Here is a 17,109-nt window from a genome sequence, read left to right as displayed (position 1 = left end):
ACGTAATCATCAAGATAACTAGGCCTTATACTCTGTCGAGTGGATCTTCTTAATGGCTGTGACTCTGTTTCAGGTTCCTCTGTTTCGCTACTATCGTCTTCTTCTTCCACATCTTCTGAGTCGATATTATTGTCTTTGTTCTCGTTTGTGACTTCTCTTCCTACACCAAGATCAGGCCAAGAAATATCTTCATCTTCTCCGAGGGTCTCACTTCTTTTCACATTCCAAATCCACGTTTTATCTTCTGTAAAAATGACATCTCTACTCACAACCATCCTTCGAGTGTTTGGATCATATAGCCGATAGGCTTTTGTGCCTGGTTCTGTTCCGAGATGTACCAATTCTCTTGACCTGTCGTCTAGCTTCTTGAGGTGAGGCGCTTCACTCTTTGCATAACAAACACACCCAAATACACGTAGATGTCCTACGTACGGTTTCTTTTTCTTATAACACTCGTATGGCGTTTGTGTCTTGAGAGTACGAGTTCCAACTCTGTTGATCAAATACGTTGAGTGCCTTACCGCCTCTCCCCAAAGATAGTTTGGTAACTTTGCGTGCTTCATGATGCTTCTAGTCATCTCCATCAATGTTCTGTTTCGTCTTTCAACAACTCCATTCTGTTGTGGAGAATATGGAGCTGTGAGATGTCTATTTATTCCGTGATCTTCGCAAAAACTTCGAAACTCTTGAGAAGTAAATTCTCCGCCTCTGTCTGTTCGTAGTGTCTTGATCATAGCTCCTGATTCCTTTTCAACAATTTTCTTGAACCGTTTGAAGCTTTCAAAAGCTTCACTCTTCTCCTTTAACAATATTGACCACATGTAGCGTGTGTGATCATCGATTAGCACAAAGATATATCGGTTTCTTCCTGCGGTTGGTGGAGATATTGGTCCACAAAGATCAGCATGAATGAGCTCTAGAACTTGGCTAGCTCGGTATGTTGTTGCCTTTGGAAACGATGCTCTTGCTTGTTTACCCATAAGACAAGAAGTGCAAGTCTCTTTCTCAACTGATATGTTTGGTATGCCAGTGATCATCTCTTTGCTTATCATCATCTTCATAGTGTCTATACTGACATGTCCTAACCTTGCGTGCCAAGTAGCTGACTCACTGATTTCAGTTAGTTGTAGACACTTCATGCTTTCGACTTCCATGGTTACCTTATACAACCGGTTCTTCGATCTTATCGTCTTCACCAACAAGTTGCCGTCTTTATCGTACAGTGTCAAGTAATCATCTCGCATCCTGATGTCGCAACCGGACTCTGTGGCCTGTCCAAGACTGATAATATTACTCTGTAGATCCGGTATGAAGTATACATCTGCCAAGATTTTTCTTTTACCATCTTTTGTGATGAAAAGAATTGAGCCTTTACCCTTAATCTCTATTCGAGAATCATCGCCAAACCTTACTTGCCCTGTAATTTTTTCATCAATCCTGCAGAAATATTCTCGATTTCCCGTCATATGATTGCTTGCTCCGTTGTCTAGGTACCAAACATTAGCACAACTCGAATGAGTTTCAAACTTGCTTGGCACGATATTCTTCTCATTGAGGAACACAACTTCATGCATCATCAAATCCTCTGCTTCCCTTGTGCTTTCATTATCAGTTTCTTGTGTTTCTTGGAGCTTAAGCTTTAGATCAGGACAGTCGTATACATAGTGTCCAGTTTTGTCGCACCGAAAACATACTACTCGAGACATGTCTCTTCCTTGTCTCCAATCTCCTCCTTGTCTCCAATTTCCACGGCCATTGTAACGACCTCGTCCTCTTCCTCTGTTATTATACCTTCCTCCTTGTCCTCTGCCTCTGCCATAACTTTCTTGATGATTTTGAGACTCCATATTAGCGTACATAAGTTTTCCTTGATCTTCCTGTGTATCATCTTCTTGAATTCTCTCTTCATAAGCTTTCATCCTACCAACGATATCTTCGAAGGTTGTTGTATTGAGATTGAGTACTTGTTCGAGTGCAGCGATGATATGGATATATTTCTTTCTTGGAAGACTACTTAGAAACTTCTTCACGAGTTTAGGTTCTTCAATTTCTTCTCCTAATTGTGATGACTTTGATGATAGTTCGGAGAGCTTTCCTGAGAACTCATCAATCGTATCTGTATCTTTCATCTTCAATCTATTGAAGTCATCCATTAGAGTTTGTAGCCGTGCTTCTCTGACCCTGTCTGCTCCCACATGTCTGGTCTTTATTGCTTCCCATACTTCTTTCGAAGTTTCAAGATTACCTACTTGAATAATTAGGGTTTCTGGTATTGACTGGAACAGGAGTGCTCGTGCCATGTCGCTCTTATCTCCATCATCTGTTCCGGGTTCTATAGTCTCCCAGACTTTATGTACTTTCAGCAAAACTTTCATGCGCATGCTCCACACCGTATAGTTGGTGGTGTTGAGCATTGGACACTTGATCGAAGGACTGCCCTCCTTCGGTGATTTAGCAACTACAGCTAAATCTCCCATGTTTGTCGTCTTCTCTTATCACAGGTTCGTCTTGTTTCGATTCCAATAAAGAAAGCTCTGATACCAATTATTGAAATCGAACACTTAGAATGATATCAAAACTCTTCTTCTTATTGCTTTAGAAACTTACACAAAACTAAAGCTTTCTCACAACTCTTTTGTTATACCACATCATGGTATCTCCTTATATATAAATCTTATTTTCCTAAACTCATTAGGAATCACATATTTCCTTTTCTCTTAATCCTAACCTCATTAGGATAACTTATAACCTAAGTTAACTTTAAGCTTATGTCAACATTTTCTCAATATTTTCCCTATGGCCGTATATAGTGAGATACTCGAGGGTAGACCAATTCCTAACTGATTTAGGCAACTCTTTTATCATTGTATCTGCAATTACGACTGCTCTGATATTCGTGGAAGTATCTGGAATGTACCTCAACTGTGAGCATCCCTCCATGCTGACATAAGCATGAGGTGCCAAATTGAGTAGAGCCGGAACAACTTGTAGCTTTGTACAGTAACTCATTTGCAAGAAATCAATTTTGTGAAGATTTCCAATAGAGGAGTGAATCTCTACCAAACTCTTGCAACAAAACAGTTCCAGTCTCTCGAGACTGGCAGCATTTGAAAGATCCGGGAGTTCCTTTAAATTAAATGACCAAGACAAATCCATCTTCTTCAGATTTGTAAGTCTCTGAATGTAAAACAAATCAACAAAAGGAAGAACATCAAGACATGATGAGAAAATATTTGTCTTCAAAAGCAAGTACTGACACTAACCTGTGTTCCTTCCCAGAGCGTTTCGAGGTGGCTGTGTGGCATATGGAGTTCCACAAGATTTTCCAGGCAAAATCCAAGAGGAAGACTCTTGCTAGGGCATGCCTCCCAATGTAGTAACCTCAGACAACGCGGAAACGCCATCTCCTCAGGTATATGCAATATATCATTTCCATCATATTTACTTGTGTATATTTTGAGGAATCGTAGATTAGGCATCCTTTTAAAAGCTTTAGGGCTTATAAATACTTCATGGATGTCATATATATCAAATGATATGCCTGACACATCTCTAGTACCCTAAACCAATTATTCCAATTATATAGTGTTAGTCACTTAATTGTTTGAAGTATAAATTAATGAAAAAGGATAACAAATAGAACAGAAAAGACTTACTTTGGCACGTTCAAGAACATCACAAATCACTTGAGCGTCTGTTAAAATCCGACGTTTCCAAGGTTTTTCTTTATTAACGACCTTTGTACCCACAAGTTGTAGTAACTTGTGCATCACTATTTCCCCATCTTCAGATAAATATATAAGAGATTTGTTTGCTAGAATTTTCAACCCATGTTTGATATCCGGGTTGTTGTCAGCAAACATGGCTTTCACAAGATCAGCATCATTACGGTTGAAGAAGACTGCAATGTGGAGAAATAGAGATTGCTCTTTCTCATGTAAACTCTCATAACCGACTCTTAGTACTTGCTCGATATCTTGATGATCAAGAATAGTTTCTAGTCTGTCCATCACGTCTTCCCATTCGTCCACCTTCTTCCCGCGTAAAGATGAACCCACCACACGTAGACCCAATGGAAGATTACCACAAAGCTCAGTTACTTTTAGTGCAAGCTCTTCAAAATGATCATGTTGATAGCTTTGTCTAAAAGCATATTTACAGAGGATCTCAAGAGCTTCTCCTCTAGATGGAAACTCCACATGGTAGGTATTGTTAATACCATGTTGCTGTAGAAGATCTTTGTTTTCTGTGGTGACTACAACCCTACTTCCAGGACCAAACCAAGAAATATCTCCAGCCAACGCCTCCAGTTGATTTATATTGTTCACATCATCAAAAATGATGAGCACTCTCTGGTCGTGTAGCCTTTCTTTTATCACACCTAAATGGCATATTCTCAATCTATTTTGGTTCAAAGTCTTTGAAAGCAACTCTTCTTGTAAATGAAACTTCAAACCATACTCATCCAAACCAATAGGATAGGTTCCTCTAAGGTTGTCCACAAAACAAGAAAGCTGAAACCTATTAGACAATAAATTATGCAACGCTCGGGCAATGGTACTCTTACCAATCCCTGCAGGTCCCGTGATTGCTACCATCTTAACTCCATCATTATCTAAATCGAGCAAAGACTCCATTTGTCTTAGATGAGCTTCAAATCCCACCATGCCATCAAAATCCTTAGCTGGTGTTGCATTCAGTTTGTTTGAAACATCGGTAGCAATTTTCTCAATCATATCTGCTTCATTGACCCTAATAACGGAGGAAAATAAACTGTTTCCATCAATTATCATGCCAAAAAAAATCACAGAGTACCATTCGTATAATCATTTAAGCTATATATACTATGTTCACCTTATTTCTTCTTCATGTTCATCCGTATATCTATATATAGTATTATTGCAAAGTGATTTTTTGAGTTCTCATGTTAAAAGTTAGATCGATTACATTTGAATACATAATAAATAGTTAAATTTTTATTAGAAAATACTTATAAATTTATATATATATATTATATTGTTATATGACAAGATAATTTTTAATCACAGAAAATTAAATTAAGAAATAGACAAATGTATAAACACTAATTAAGTAAAAAAGAATTTGTAATGGATCAAATAACCCATTGGGTGTACATTCTGAGATGGGTAAAAAGACAAACTAAATTAAACAAAAATTTAATTAAAGACAAACCAGTTTAGGAAGTGTTCTCCCTCTATGTTGCCCACATACTCTAAAGCTTGACTCCATCGTTCCTCCTTCTCCTTTGTTTTACGAGCACATGTTTCTTTGAAAGCTTTCCCAAAATCTCCAGTCTGTTTCCGCACATGAGAAGGATCTACTCCGTAGAAGACCGTCATCACGATTTGTCCCATATCTTCTTTGCACTTCAAAATCTCCAACAGCTCATCCAAACACCAGCTGGAAGAAGCATAGTTCTTTGAAAGCACGATGATCGAGATCCTCGATTGTCTGATTGCTTGCGTGATTGCAGGAGCAATAACCTGACCTCTCTCGATCCCTTGATCATCAAACATCGTAATCCCATTGAAGGTGAACTGTTTGCGCAAATGACTGAGAAATGTCTTACGCACGTCTGGTCCGTGGAAGCTCGTGAAAACGCGGTATCTCCAGGTGAGAAGAGAAGAAAAAGAAGAAGCCATGAAAGAGGATTTGTGAGTGGCTCAGTATCATAGAGTCAAACTATTTATTGTAGAGAAAATTGAGGAAACGCGTACGCTGTTGAGTGGTACACTTTTAGCAAGAAGGATGAACTTTCCTTCGCCTTTTCCTACATTTTTAATACTAAAAGGACATTTCACGAAAAAATGTCACTTTCATTCCTTTTGAATATGACCAACCAATTAAGACCGAAAGAAAAGTTTTGTCGGTTGCAATTTATTCTGTAAGAGATTATAATAATCCTGGCTGAGCCAAAACAAATCTATTAAGACTTGTCTACTGATCTCAACAATGTTGATGATGCAGCGCAGCTCTATCGGTTGATAACGAAATATATAACATGGCAAGAAGCACAAGATAACTACAAGGAGATCAATTAAAAGTTATTATAAAGATAAGGAACAGAGACTTTGAATATCCATTGGTTATGATCTCAACCAGTTTCCGAATTTCAGATTCACCAAGAGTATTAAATTTTCAAACACTGAGAAACCCCCAACAATGCAAAATCAGCATCTTGCCTGCAGGCTGCACAAACAATACACAAAGGGCGTCTTGGAGTTGATGAAATTGCTGCATCAGCTGAACTTATTATGGAAACGCGAGTGCAGCTGTGTCAACTTTTAAAACGGTTGCTGATATGTTATCCGATGGTCCATTGGACGAGATTTTTTGGACATGCTGCCTTAATGTTTGTTCTGCTTTTTCTTGTGAAGAATTCCTTCTAAGGTATATCCTATAAAATTTAGTTAGACAAACCTCTGTTTAGAGTCTGGAGATGGAATCTGCTGCTGGTATTTGATAAATCAGTTCAAAATGGATTTATCGTCATGAGTTTGAATCTCATATCTGTTGCTGTCAAGGACGATATTGGATTTCAGGATTCATAAACCTCAAAGAAGGCCCTTTCTACGTCTCTCCTAAGTCACTCGACCAGATCATTTCTAACTTGAAGAAAATGGTCTAGGTCGTCTCTCACTCTCCTCTCTTGGTTCTTATTTCCTTTTCTCTTGCAATAAAAAATGGCGATGAGCCAGACTGATTGATAGGAGTCTAGTTTTACAAGTGTGTCTCCATGGGCTTAACTGTTTTGGTGTGTTTCTAATTACAAAGCATGTCATGGATCATCTTCTTGAGAGAAGACAGGCCGCAAGAGTTTCAGAAAAGGTGTATCACAGATTTGTGCTTTTAGAAAGTGAATATTGTTGTGTTTCAAAAAAAAAAAGAAAGTGAATATTGTTTGCTCGGTTCAGCTTGTTTGATTGTAACAATAAGATGCTAAATAATAATAGAGATTGCGTATATATAAGACTGATTTGGAAGAAATCTACAAACCACGATTTCGAGGAGATTTCACTTCCTTGCATCCAGCTTGATTTCTATCATCGTCGTCCTAATAACAGTGGGCTCCCAAAGAAATCTGACAGGCCCGCGGTAGAAGCCCATATGAGCTCAACTCAGTCGAAGGTTGTATCACCTACAACGCAAAACGACAAAGCACAACGGTTCTCCACAGCTCGCAGGAGTTGTGCTCCTCGTACGATCACGCCAGCTAACAAGATTCCTGTTTTGAACAGATTTGGCTGTTTGAGCTCATGCGCTGTCATGTGCTGACGTTTGACTGAGAGGATAAGATCCAAAAGTAGTATATATGCTCATTGAGCTTTTGTATCAAACGTTAAGGAAAATAATAAGAAGTTCTACAAAGTTCCTTCTCCTTCAAGCCTTTGGCTTTTGTCTTTATGGTATCAGAGCTCCAGTCGATTCATGGAGGACTCTGAAATCTTCTCTTCACCCACACTGAGTATTTCTCAGTGTGTCACACTCAAGCTTTCCTCTTCCAACTACCTTCTATGGAAAACTCAGTTCGAGTCTTTTCTCTCCAGTCAATCCCTTCTTGGTTTTGTCAATGGATCTGCAGTTCGTCCTTCTCCCACCACTACCGTGACGACTGGAGAAGAGGTGACAGAACAAGCAAATCCAGAGTTCGTGAAGTGGGTTCGCAAAGATCAACTCGTCATGGCTTGGCTATTTGGATCTCTTTCTGAAGAAGCGCTACGCTCAGTTTATGGCCTCAACTCTGCTCAGGAGGTCTGGTACAGTCTCGGGAAGAAGTACAACCGCGTGTCAGCTACAAGGAAGCTTGACCTTCAACGCAAGCTCCAAGGTATGAACAAGAATCAGAAATCAATGTCTGAGTACCTAGGCGAGATTAAAGGAATCTGTGATCAGCTTGATTCGATAGGATGTCCTTTATCAGAACAAGAAATGATTTATGGAGCTTTGAATGGGTTAGGAAAAGAATATGAATCCATTAGCACGGTTATAGAGCACTCTATGGATTCTGTTCCTGATATGCGTTTCGAAGATGCTGTGTTCAAACTTGTGAACTTTGATGACAAACTTCAAGTCTACAGTCAGTCTTCAGAAGTCAACCCACATGCTGCCTTTCATGCTGGTCGTGGATATTCCAACAACAGAGGACGTGGTAACTACAACAATAGAGGTGGTTTTCGTGGTCGTCACAACGGTTCTTACTCTACACGAGGACGTGGGTTTCAACAACAGTTCACCGGGGGGTCTGGTTCAACCTCAGCTACAACAAAACCCACCTGTCAGATCTGCAACAAATATGGTCATTCAGCAGAAAGGTGTTACAGCAGGTTTGATCAGGGGTTTGAGACACAGGACTCCATTCACAACGCACTTGCGACGATGAAGCTATCTGATCAGGTTCAGTTGAGTGGTCAAGAGTGGTTTCCTGACTCGGGCGCCTCGGCTCACATCACCAACAACACTTCTCAGTTGCAGTCAGCTCAGCCCTATCTTGGTAATGATCAAGTGATGGTTGGGAATGGAGATTTCCTGCCTATAACCCACATCGGCTCTATTCCACTTCAAGTACCACAAGGTATACTACCTCTCAATGATGTTTTGATATGTCCTCAAATCACAAAATATCTTTTGTCAGTCTCTAAGTTAACAAAAGACTATCCTTGTGAGGTCACATTTGATGATGAATCTGTGTTTGTTAAGGACAAGGTCACAAAACAACTGATCACTCAGGGCAAAAGACATAGAGATCTCTACATATTGAAGGATGCAAGGTGTCAGGCTTTCTATTCCACAAGACAGAGAGTCACAAGTGCTGAGGTGTGGCATCAAAGGCTGGGTCATCCTCACATGGACATCCTTCAACTTCTCGCCAAGAACAAGTCAATAGTAGTTAAAAAGACAGCCACAAGTCCTTGTGTGATGCTTGTCAAGTAGGAAAAAGTTGCAGACTTCCTTTTTTAGCTTCTGAATATGTGTCCACGAGACCACTTGAGAGGATTCATTGTGACCTATGGGGGCCTAGTCCTGTCCTTTCTTCGCAAGGGTTTCGTTATTATGTCATCTTTGTAGACAATTTTTCGAGATTCACCTGGTTTTATCCATTGAAACTGAAGTCAGATTTTGTCTCAGTTTTTCAAAGTTTTCAGAAGCTGGTTGAGAATCAATTTAAAGAAAAGATAACTCAGTTTCAGTGTGATGGGGGAGGAGAGTTTGTAAGCACACGGTTTTTGACTCACCTAGCTGATTGTGGAATCAAACAACTGCTTTCCTGCCCTCACACTCCTCAACAAAACGGTTTATCTGAAAGAAAGCATAGGCACATCACTGAGTTGGGACTTACAATGATGTTTAACGGAAAGGTGCCTCAACAGCTTTGGGTCGAAGCGTTCTTCACTGCAAACTTTCTTGGTAATCTTCTACCATCATCTGTTTTGCCAGATGATAAAAGTCCCTTTGAAGTTCTCTACAACAAAGCTCCAGTATACACTTCTTTAAGGGTCTTTGGTTGCAAGTGCTTCCCTTATCTACGACCTTATATGATCAACAAGATGGATCCCAAGTCACTAGCCTGCGTGTTCCTTGGGTACAATGAGAAATACAAAGGGTATAGATGTTACTTCCCACCTACTGGAAGAGTCTACATTAGTAGACATGTGATCTTTGATGAGGAACACTTTCCTTATGCTGATCTTTACAGCAACTTTCACAGTCCTACTGAGTCATCACTACTACAATCATGGCGTCATCTCAATCTGGCAGCACAACGTTCTGATGAGTCTCCAGTGGAAGTCAATGAGGATCTTCCTTCTGTTTCACATCAGCCGACTCAAGCTCCAGTCAATGTTGTCAATGCTGTTGTAAATGATCAGGCCACTGAGAATGATCAAGAAGAAGCTCCTGCTGCTCCTGCGGTCATTGTGGAACAAGGAACTCATTCAATGACTACACGAGCTAAGGATGGAATCAGAAAGCCTAATCCTAGATACGCCTTGTTCACTGTAAAATCAAACTACCCTCATCCGAAAAGCGTTAAAGCGGCTTTAAGAGACTCAGGATGGAATGGTGCCATGGGAGAGGAGATAACCAACATGAAACTCACAGAAACATTTTAACTGGTTCCTCCAAGTTCAGAACAGAAGCCTCTGAGTTCAGGTTGGATTTACAAAGAGAAACTAAACGCAGATGGTACTCATCTCAAGCTTAGAGCGCGTCTAGTTGCACGAGGGAATGAACAAGAAGAAGGTGTTGACTTCATAGAAACATTCAGCCCGGTGGTTCGCACAGCAACGATAAGGACTGTGTTGCACGTAGCCGTCACAAAGAAGTGGGACATTCGTCAACTAGATGTCCAAAACGCGTTTCTTCATGGTGATTTAAAAGAAACTGTGTACATGGTTCAACCTCAAGGGTTTGAAGATCCAGAAAGACCTGACTACGTGTGGAAGTTGAAAAAGGCGATTTACGGGCTCAAGCAAGCACCTCGAGCTTGGTTTGATAAGTTCAGTAACTTTCTGCTTGATTTTGGGTTCAAGTGTAGCTTCCCTGACCCGTCATTATTTGTCTATCATCATGGCTCAACCGTCATTTACCTTCTTCTGTATGTAGACGACATGATCTTGACTGGAAACGATGACAAACTGATTGAAAGGTTACTAAAGGAGCTCAATGTGGTGTTTCGCATGAAGGATATGGGAGATATTCATTACTTTTTTGGCATTCAGGTTCACAGAAATGAAGAAGGATTGTTCATGAATCAAAGCAAGTATGCTCAAGACCTTCTTGTTGCTGCGGGAATGGAAGATTGCTCACCAATGCCCACTCCTTTGCCTATCAAACTTGATAAGGTTCAAGGACAAGAAGAAATTTTCTCTGATCCTTCATATTTCAGAAGTCTAGCAGGCAAGCTTCAGTACCTTACCCTCACGCGACCAGACCTTCAGTTCTCAGTCAACTACATCTGTCAGAAAATGCACCAGCCAAGTGTTTCTGATTTCAACTTGCTCAAAAGGGTTTTGCGGTACGTTAAAGGCACAACGGAGCTTGGTATCAGCATTACTTCAAACTGGCACTCCACTCTGATGTGTTATAGTGATAGCGACTGGGCAGGATGTAAAGAGACTCGTCGATCTACTGGTGGATTCTGCACCTTTCTTGGTTCCAACCTGATATCTTGGTCAGCAAAACGACATGAAACTGTCTCCAAGTCATCAACCGAAGCAGAATATCGCACCATGTCCTTCGCTGCTTCCGAACTTGCGTGGTTGCAGAACCTACTTCAAGCGATGGGTCTGCAACAGAAGACAACACCGCTGCTTCTCTGTGACAACCTCTCAGCCGTTTGTCTTACAGCTAATCCCATGTTTCACAAGCGCACAAAACACTTTGAGATAGACTTTCATTATGTAAGGGAACGTGTGGCGCTGAAGAAGTTAGAGGTCAGGCACATTTCAGCTTCTCTGCAACTGGCAGATGTGTTCACCAAGTCTCTGCCACAGGAGTCCTATGTCAGATTACGAGACAAACTCAGTGTCGCATTGCCACCGCCACAGAGTTTGAGGGGGAGTAATAACAGTGGGCTCCCAAAGAAATCTGACAGGCCCGCGGTAGAAGCCCATATGAGCTCAACTCAGTCGAAGGTTGTATCACCTACAACGCAAAACGACAAAGCACAACGGTTCTCCACAGCTCGCAGGAGTTGTGCTCCTCGTACGATCACGCCAGCTAACAAGATTCCTGTTTTGAACAGATTTGGCTGTTTGAGCTCATGCGCTGTCATGTGCTGACGTTTGACTGAGAGGATAAGATCCAAAAGTAGTATATATGCTCATTGAGCTTTTGTATCAAACGTTAAGGAAAATAATAAGAAGTTCTACAAAGTTCCTTCTCCTTCAAGCCTTTGGCTTTTGTCTTTATGGTATCAGAGCTCCAGTCGATTCATGGAGGACTCTGAAATCTTCTCTTCACCCACACTGAGTATTTCTCAGTGTGTCACACTCAAGCTTTCCTCTTCCAACTACCTTCTATGGAAAACTCAGTTCGAGTCTTTTCTCTCCAGTCAATCCCTTCTTGGTTTTGTCAATGGATCTGCAGTTCGTCCTTCTCCCACCACTACCGTGACGACTGGAGAAGAGGTGACAGAACAAGCAAATCCAGAGTTCGTGAAGTGGGTTCGCAAAGATCAACTCGTCATGGCTTGGCTATTTGGATCTCTTTCTGAAGAAGCGCTACGCTCAGTTTATGGCCTCAACTCTGCTCAGGAGGTCTGGTACAGTCTCGGGAAGAAGTACAACCGCGTGTCAGCTACAAGGAAGCTTGACCTTCAACGCAAGCTCCAAGGTATGAACAAGAATCAGAAATCAATGTCTGAGTACCTAGGCGAGATTAAAGGAATCTGTGATCAGCTTGATTCGATAGGATGTCCTTTATCAGAACAAGAAATGATTTATGGAGCTTTGAATGGGTTAGGAAAAGAATATGAATCCATTAGCACGGTTATAGAGCACTCTATGGATTCTGTTCCTGATATGCGTTTCGAAGATGCTGTGTTCAAACTTGTGAACTTTGATGACAAACTTCAAGTCTACAGTCAGTCTTCAGAAGTCAACCCACATGCTGCCTTTCATGCTGGTCGTGGATATTCCAACAACAGAGGACGTGGTAACTACAACAATAGAGGTGGTTTTCGTGGTCGTCACAACGGTTCTTACTCTACACGAGGACGTGGGTTTCAACAACAGTTCACCGGGGGGTCTGGTTCAACCTCAGCTACAACAAAACCCACCTGTCAGATCTGCAACAAATATGGTCATTCAGCAGCAAGGTGTTACAGCAGGTTTGATCAGGGGTTTGAGACACAGGACTCCATTCACAACGCACTTGCGACGATGAAGCTATCTGATCAGGTTCAGTTGAGTGGTCAAGAGTGGTTTCCTGACTCGGGCGCCTCGGCTCACATCACCAACAACACTTCTCAGTTGCAGTCAGCTCAGCCCTATCTTGGTAATGATCAAGTGATGGTTGGGAATGGAGATTTCCTGCCTATAACCCACATCGGCTCTATTCCACTTCAAGTACCACATGGTATACTACCTCTCAATGATGTTTTGATATGTCCTCAAATCACAAAATATCTTTTGTCAGTCTCTAAGTTAACAAAAGACTATCCTTGTGAGGTCACATTTGATGATGAATCTGTGTTTGTTAAGGACAAGGTCACAAAACAACTGATCACTCAGGGCAAAAGACATAGAGATCTCTACATATTGAAGGATGCAAGGTGTCAGGCTTTCTATTCCACAAGACAGAGAGTCACAAGTGCTGAGGTGTGGCATCAAAGGCTGGGTCATCCTCACATGGACATCCTTCAACTTCTCGCCAAGAACAAGTCAATAGTAGTTAAAAAGACAGCCACAAGTCCTTGTGTGATGCTTGTCAAGTAGGAAAAAGTTGCAGACTTCCTTTTTTAGCTTCTGAATATGTGTCCACGAGACCACTTGAGAGGATTCATTGTGACCTATGGGGGCCTAGTCCTGTCCTTTCTTCGCAAGGGTTTCGTTATTATGTCATCTTTGTAGACAATTTTTCGAGATTCACCTGGTTTTATCCATTGAAACTGAAGTCAGATTTTGTCTCAGTTTTTCAAAGTTTTCAGAAGCTGGTTGAGAATCAATTTAAAAAAAAGATAACTCAGTTTCAGTGTGATGGGGGAGGAGAGTTTGTAAGCACACGGTTTTTGACTCACCTAGCTGATTGTGGAATCAAACAACTGCTTTCCTGCCCTCACACTCCTCAACAAAACGGTTTATCTGAAAGAAAGCATAGGCACATCACTGAGTTGGGACTTACAATGATGTTTAACGGAAAGGTGCCTCAACAGCTTTGGGTCGAAGCGTTCTTCACTGCAAACTTTCTTGGTAATCTTCTACCATCATCTGTTTTGCCAGATGATAAAAGTCCCTTTGAAGTTCTCTACAACAAAGCTCCAGTATACACTTCTTTAAGGGTCTTTGGTTGCAAGTGCTTCCCTTATCTACGACCTTATATGATCAACAAGATGGATCCCAAGTCACTAGCCTGCGTGTTCCTTGGGTACAATGAGAAATACAAAGGGTATAGATGTTACTTCCCACCTACTGGAAGAGTCTACATTAGTAGACATGTGATCTTTGATGAGGAACACTTTCCTTATGCTGATCTTTACAGCAACTTTCACAGTCCTACTGAGTCATCACTACTACAATCATGGCGTCATCTCAATCTGGCAGCACAACGTTCTGATGAGTCTCCAGTGGAAGTCAATGAGGATCTTCCTTCTGTTTCACATCAGCCGACTCAAGCTCCAGTCAATGTTGTCAATGCTGTTGTAAATGATCAGGCCACTGAGAATGATCAAGAAGAAGCTCCTGCTGCTCCTGCGGTCATTGTGGAACAAGGAACTCATTCAATGACTACACGAGCTAAGGATGGAATCAGAAAGCCTAATCCTAGATACGCCTTGTTCACTGTAAAATCAAACTACCCTCATCCGAAAAGCGTTAAAGCGGCTTTAAGAGACTCAGGATGGAATGGTGCCATGGGAGAGGAGATAACCAACATGAAACTCACAGAAACATTTTAACTGGTTCCTCCAAGTTCAGAACAGAAGCCTCTGAGTTCAGGTTGGATTTACAAAGAGAAACTAAACGCAGATGGTACTCATCTCAAGCTTAGAGCGCGTCTAGTTGCACGAGGGAATGAACAAGAAGAAGGTGTTGACTTCATAGAAACATTCAGCCCGGTGGTTCGCACAGCAACGATAAGGACTGTGTTGCACGTAGCCGTCACAAAGAAGTGGGACATTCGTCAACTAGATGTCCAAAACGCGTTTCTTCATGGTGATTTAAAAGAAACTGTGTACATGGTTCAACCTCAAGGGTTTGAAGATCCAGAAAGACCTGACTACGTGTGGAAGTTGAAAAAGGCGATTTACGGGCTCAAGCAAGCACCTCGAGCTTGGTTTGATAAGTTCAGTAACTTTCTGCTTGATTTTGGGTTCAAGTGTAGCTTCCCTGACCCGTCATTATTTGTCTATCATCATGGCTCAACCGTCATTTACCTTCTTCTGTATGTAGACGACATGATCTTGACTGGAAACGATGACAAACTGATTGAAAGGTTACTAAAGGAGCTCAATGTGGTGTTTCGCATGAAGGATATGGGAGATATTCATTACTTTTTTGGCATTCAGGTTCACAGAAATGAAGAAGGATTGTTCATGAATCAAAGCAAGTATGCTCAAGACCTTCTTGTTGCTGCGGGAATGGAAGATTGCTCACCAATGCCCACTCCTTTGCCTATCAAACTTGATAAGGTTCAAGGACAAGAAGAAATTTTCTCTGATCCTTCATATTTCAGAAGTCTAGCAGGCAAGCTTCAGTACCTTACCCTCACGCGACCAGACCTTCAGTTCTCAGTCAACTACATCTGTCAGAAAATGCACCAGCCAAGTGTTTCTGATTTCAACTTGCTCAAAAGGGTTTTGCGGTACGTTAAAGGCACAACGGAGCTTGGTATCAGCATTACTTCAAACTGGCACTCCACTCTGATGTGTTATAGTGATAGCGACTGGGCAGGATGTAAAGAGACTCGTCGATCTACTGGTGGATTCTGCACCTTTCTTGGTTCCAACCTGATATCTTGGTCAGCAAAACGACATGAAACTGTCTCCAAGTCATCAACCGAAGCAGAATATCGCACCATGTCCTTCGCTGCTTCCGAACTTGCGTGGTTGCAGAACCTACTTCAAGCGATGGGTCTGCAACAGAAGACAACACCGCTGCTTCTCTGTGACAACCTCTCAGCCGTTTGTCTTACAGCTAATCCCATGTTTCACAAGCGCACAAAACACTTTGAGATAGACTTTCATTATGTAAGGGAACGTGTGGCGCTGAAGAAGTTAGAGGTCAGGCACATTTCAGCTTCTCTGCAACTGGCAGATGTGTTCACCAAGTCTCTGCCACAGGAGTCCTATGTCAGATTACGAGACAAACTCAGTGTCGCATTGCCACCGCCACAGAGTTTGAGGGGGAGTAATAACAGTGGGCTCCCAAAGAAATCTGACAGGCCCGCGGTAGAAGCCCATATGAGCTCAACTCAGTCGAAGGTTGTATCACCTACAACGCAAAACGACAAAGCACAACGGTTCTCCACAGCTCGCAGGAGTTGTGCTCCTCGTACGATCACGCCAGCTAACAAGATTCCTGTTTTGAACAGATTTGGCTGTTTGAGCTCATGCGCTGTCATGTGCTGACGTTTGACTGAGAGGATAAGATCCAAAAGTAGTATATATGCTCATTGAGCTTTTGTATCAAACGTTAAGGAAAATAATAAGAAGTTCTACAAAGTTCCTTCTCCTTCAAGCCTTTGGCTTTTGTCTTTACGTCCAGAAAACAGGCTTCTTACAAAATCGGAGAAATCGAATAAGAGGGCTAAGCAAGCTCCAATAATCTGTACGATTCTCGGCTTCCCGTTGTATATCGTCGTTTGGGTCGCAGATTAGTGCATCCGTAAGTTCAGTGTTGAGAGAATAGTGTTGAGACGCTGGATCAAACTCAATCCTTCTTCTTCTTTCGTGCGTCAACACATGGACACCACAGTCGATCGATTTCCTAAATCGCATGTGAATTCGAACATAACCTCATTCTCCTGTCCGCCAACCAAATCAGCATAAAATATGCATAGATGTTCCTCTTGGATATCTAATAAGTCTTTTAACTTCTGAAGATGCAAAGGCCTGGTGAGATGGAATGACTTGTAGGTTTAAGCAAACTCCCATGCATCCACATGTCTTTTAACTTCTGAAGATGCTAAAAAGAGGATGGAATCTCTACCAAACTCTTGCAGTCATTCAAATTCAATTTCTCAAGCTTTGTAGCATTTGAAAGATCTGGGAGTTCTTTCAAATGTAAAACCACACAACAACAAAGAGAGAGGAACATCATGATATAACATGAAGAGAAAGTATTTGATCATATAAAGAACAACACTAACCTGGGCTCCTTTCCAGAGGTACTCTAGTTGGTTGTTCTGCATATCAAGTTTGACAAGATATTC

The 17,109-nt window shown here is 41.5% G+C and overlaps 1 protein-coding gene and 1 pseudogene across 1 annotated transcript; one reads left to right on the top strand and one right to left on the bottom strand.

The window, feature by feature from the left end:
- Positions 1 to 2,736: 2,736 nt before the first annotated feature.
- On the bottom strand, positions 2,737 to 5,724 carry LOC103838111 (disease resistance protein RML1A). Its single transcript, XM_033279430.1, has 4 exons — positions 5,194 to 5,724; positions 3,657 to 4,752; positions 3,264 to 3,560; positions 2,737 to 3,177 (listed from the first exon to the last, which is right to left on the bottom strand). Exons 1-4 carry the CDS (start codon positions 5,661 to 5,663, stop codon positions 2,767 to 2,769), a joined length of 2,274 nt encoding a protein of 757 aa, XP_033135321.1. The 5' UTR covers positions 5,664 to 5,724; the 3' UTR covers positions 2,737 to 2,766.
- Positions 5,725 to 7,392: 1,668 nt separating this feature from the next.
- Positions 7,393 to 17,006, top strand: LOC117128512 (annotated as a pseudogene).
- The last annotated feature ends 103 nt before the right edge of the window (positions 17,007 to 17,109 follow it).

The sequence above is a fragment of the Brassica rapa genome, chromosome A09 (genome assembly GCF_000309985.2).
Source record: "Brassica rapa cultivar Chiifu-401-42 chromosome A09, CAAS_Brap_v3.01, whole genome shotgun sequence".
In the NCBI taxonomy this organism is placed as follows: Eukaryota; Viridiplantae; Streptophyta; class Magnoliopsida; order Brassicales; family Brassicaceae; genus Brassica; species Brassica rapa.
The sequence above is the reverse complement of the archived record's forward strand: the minus strand, read 5'-3'. Positions and strand labels throughout refer to the sequence as shown.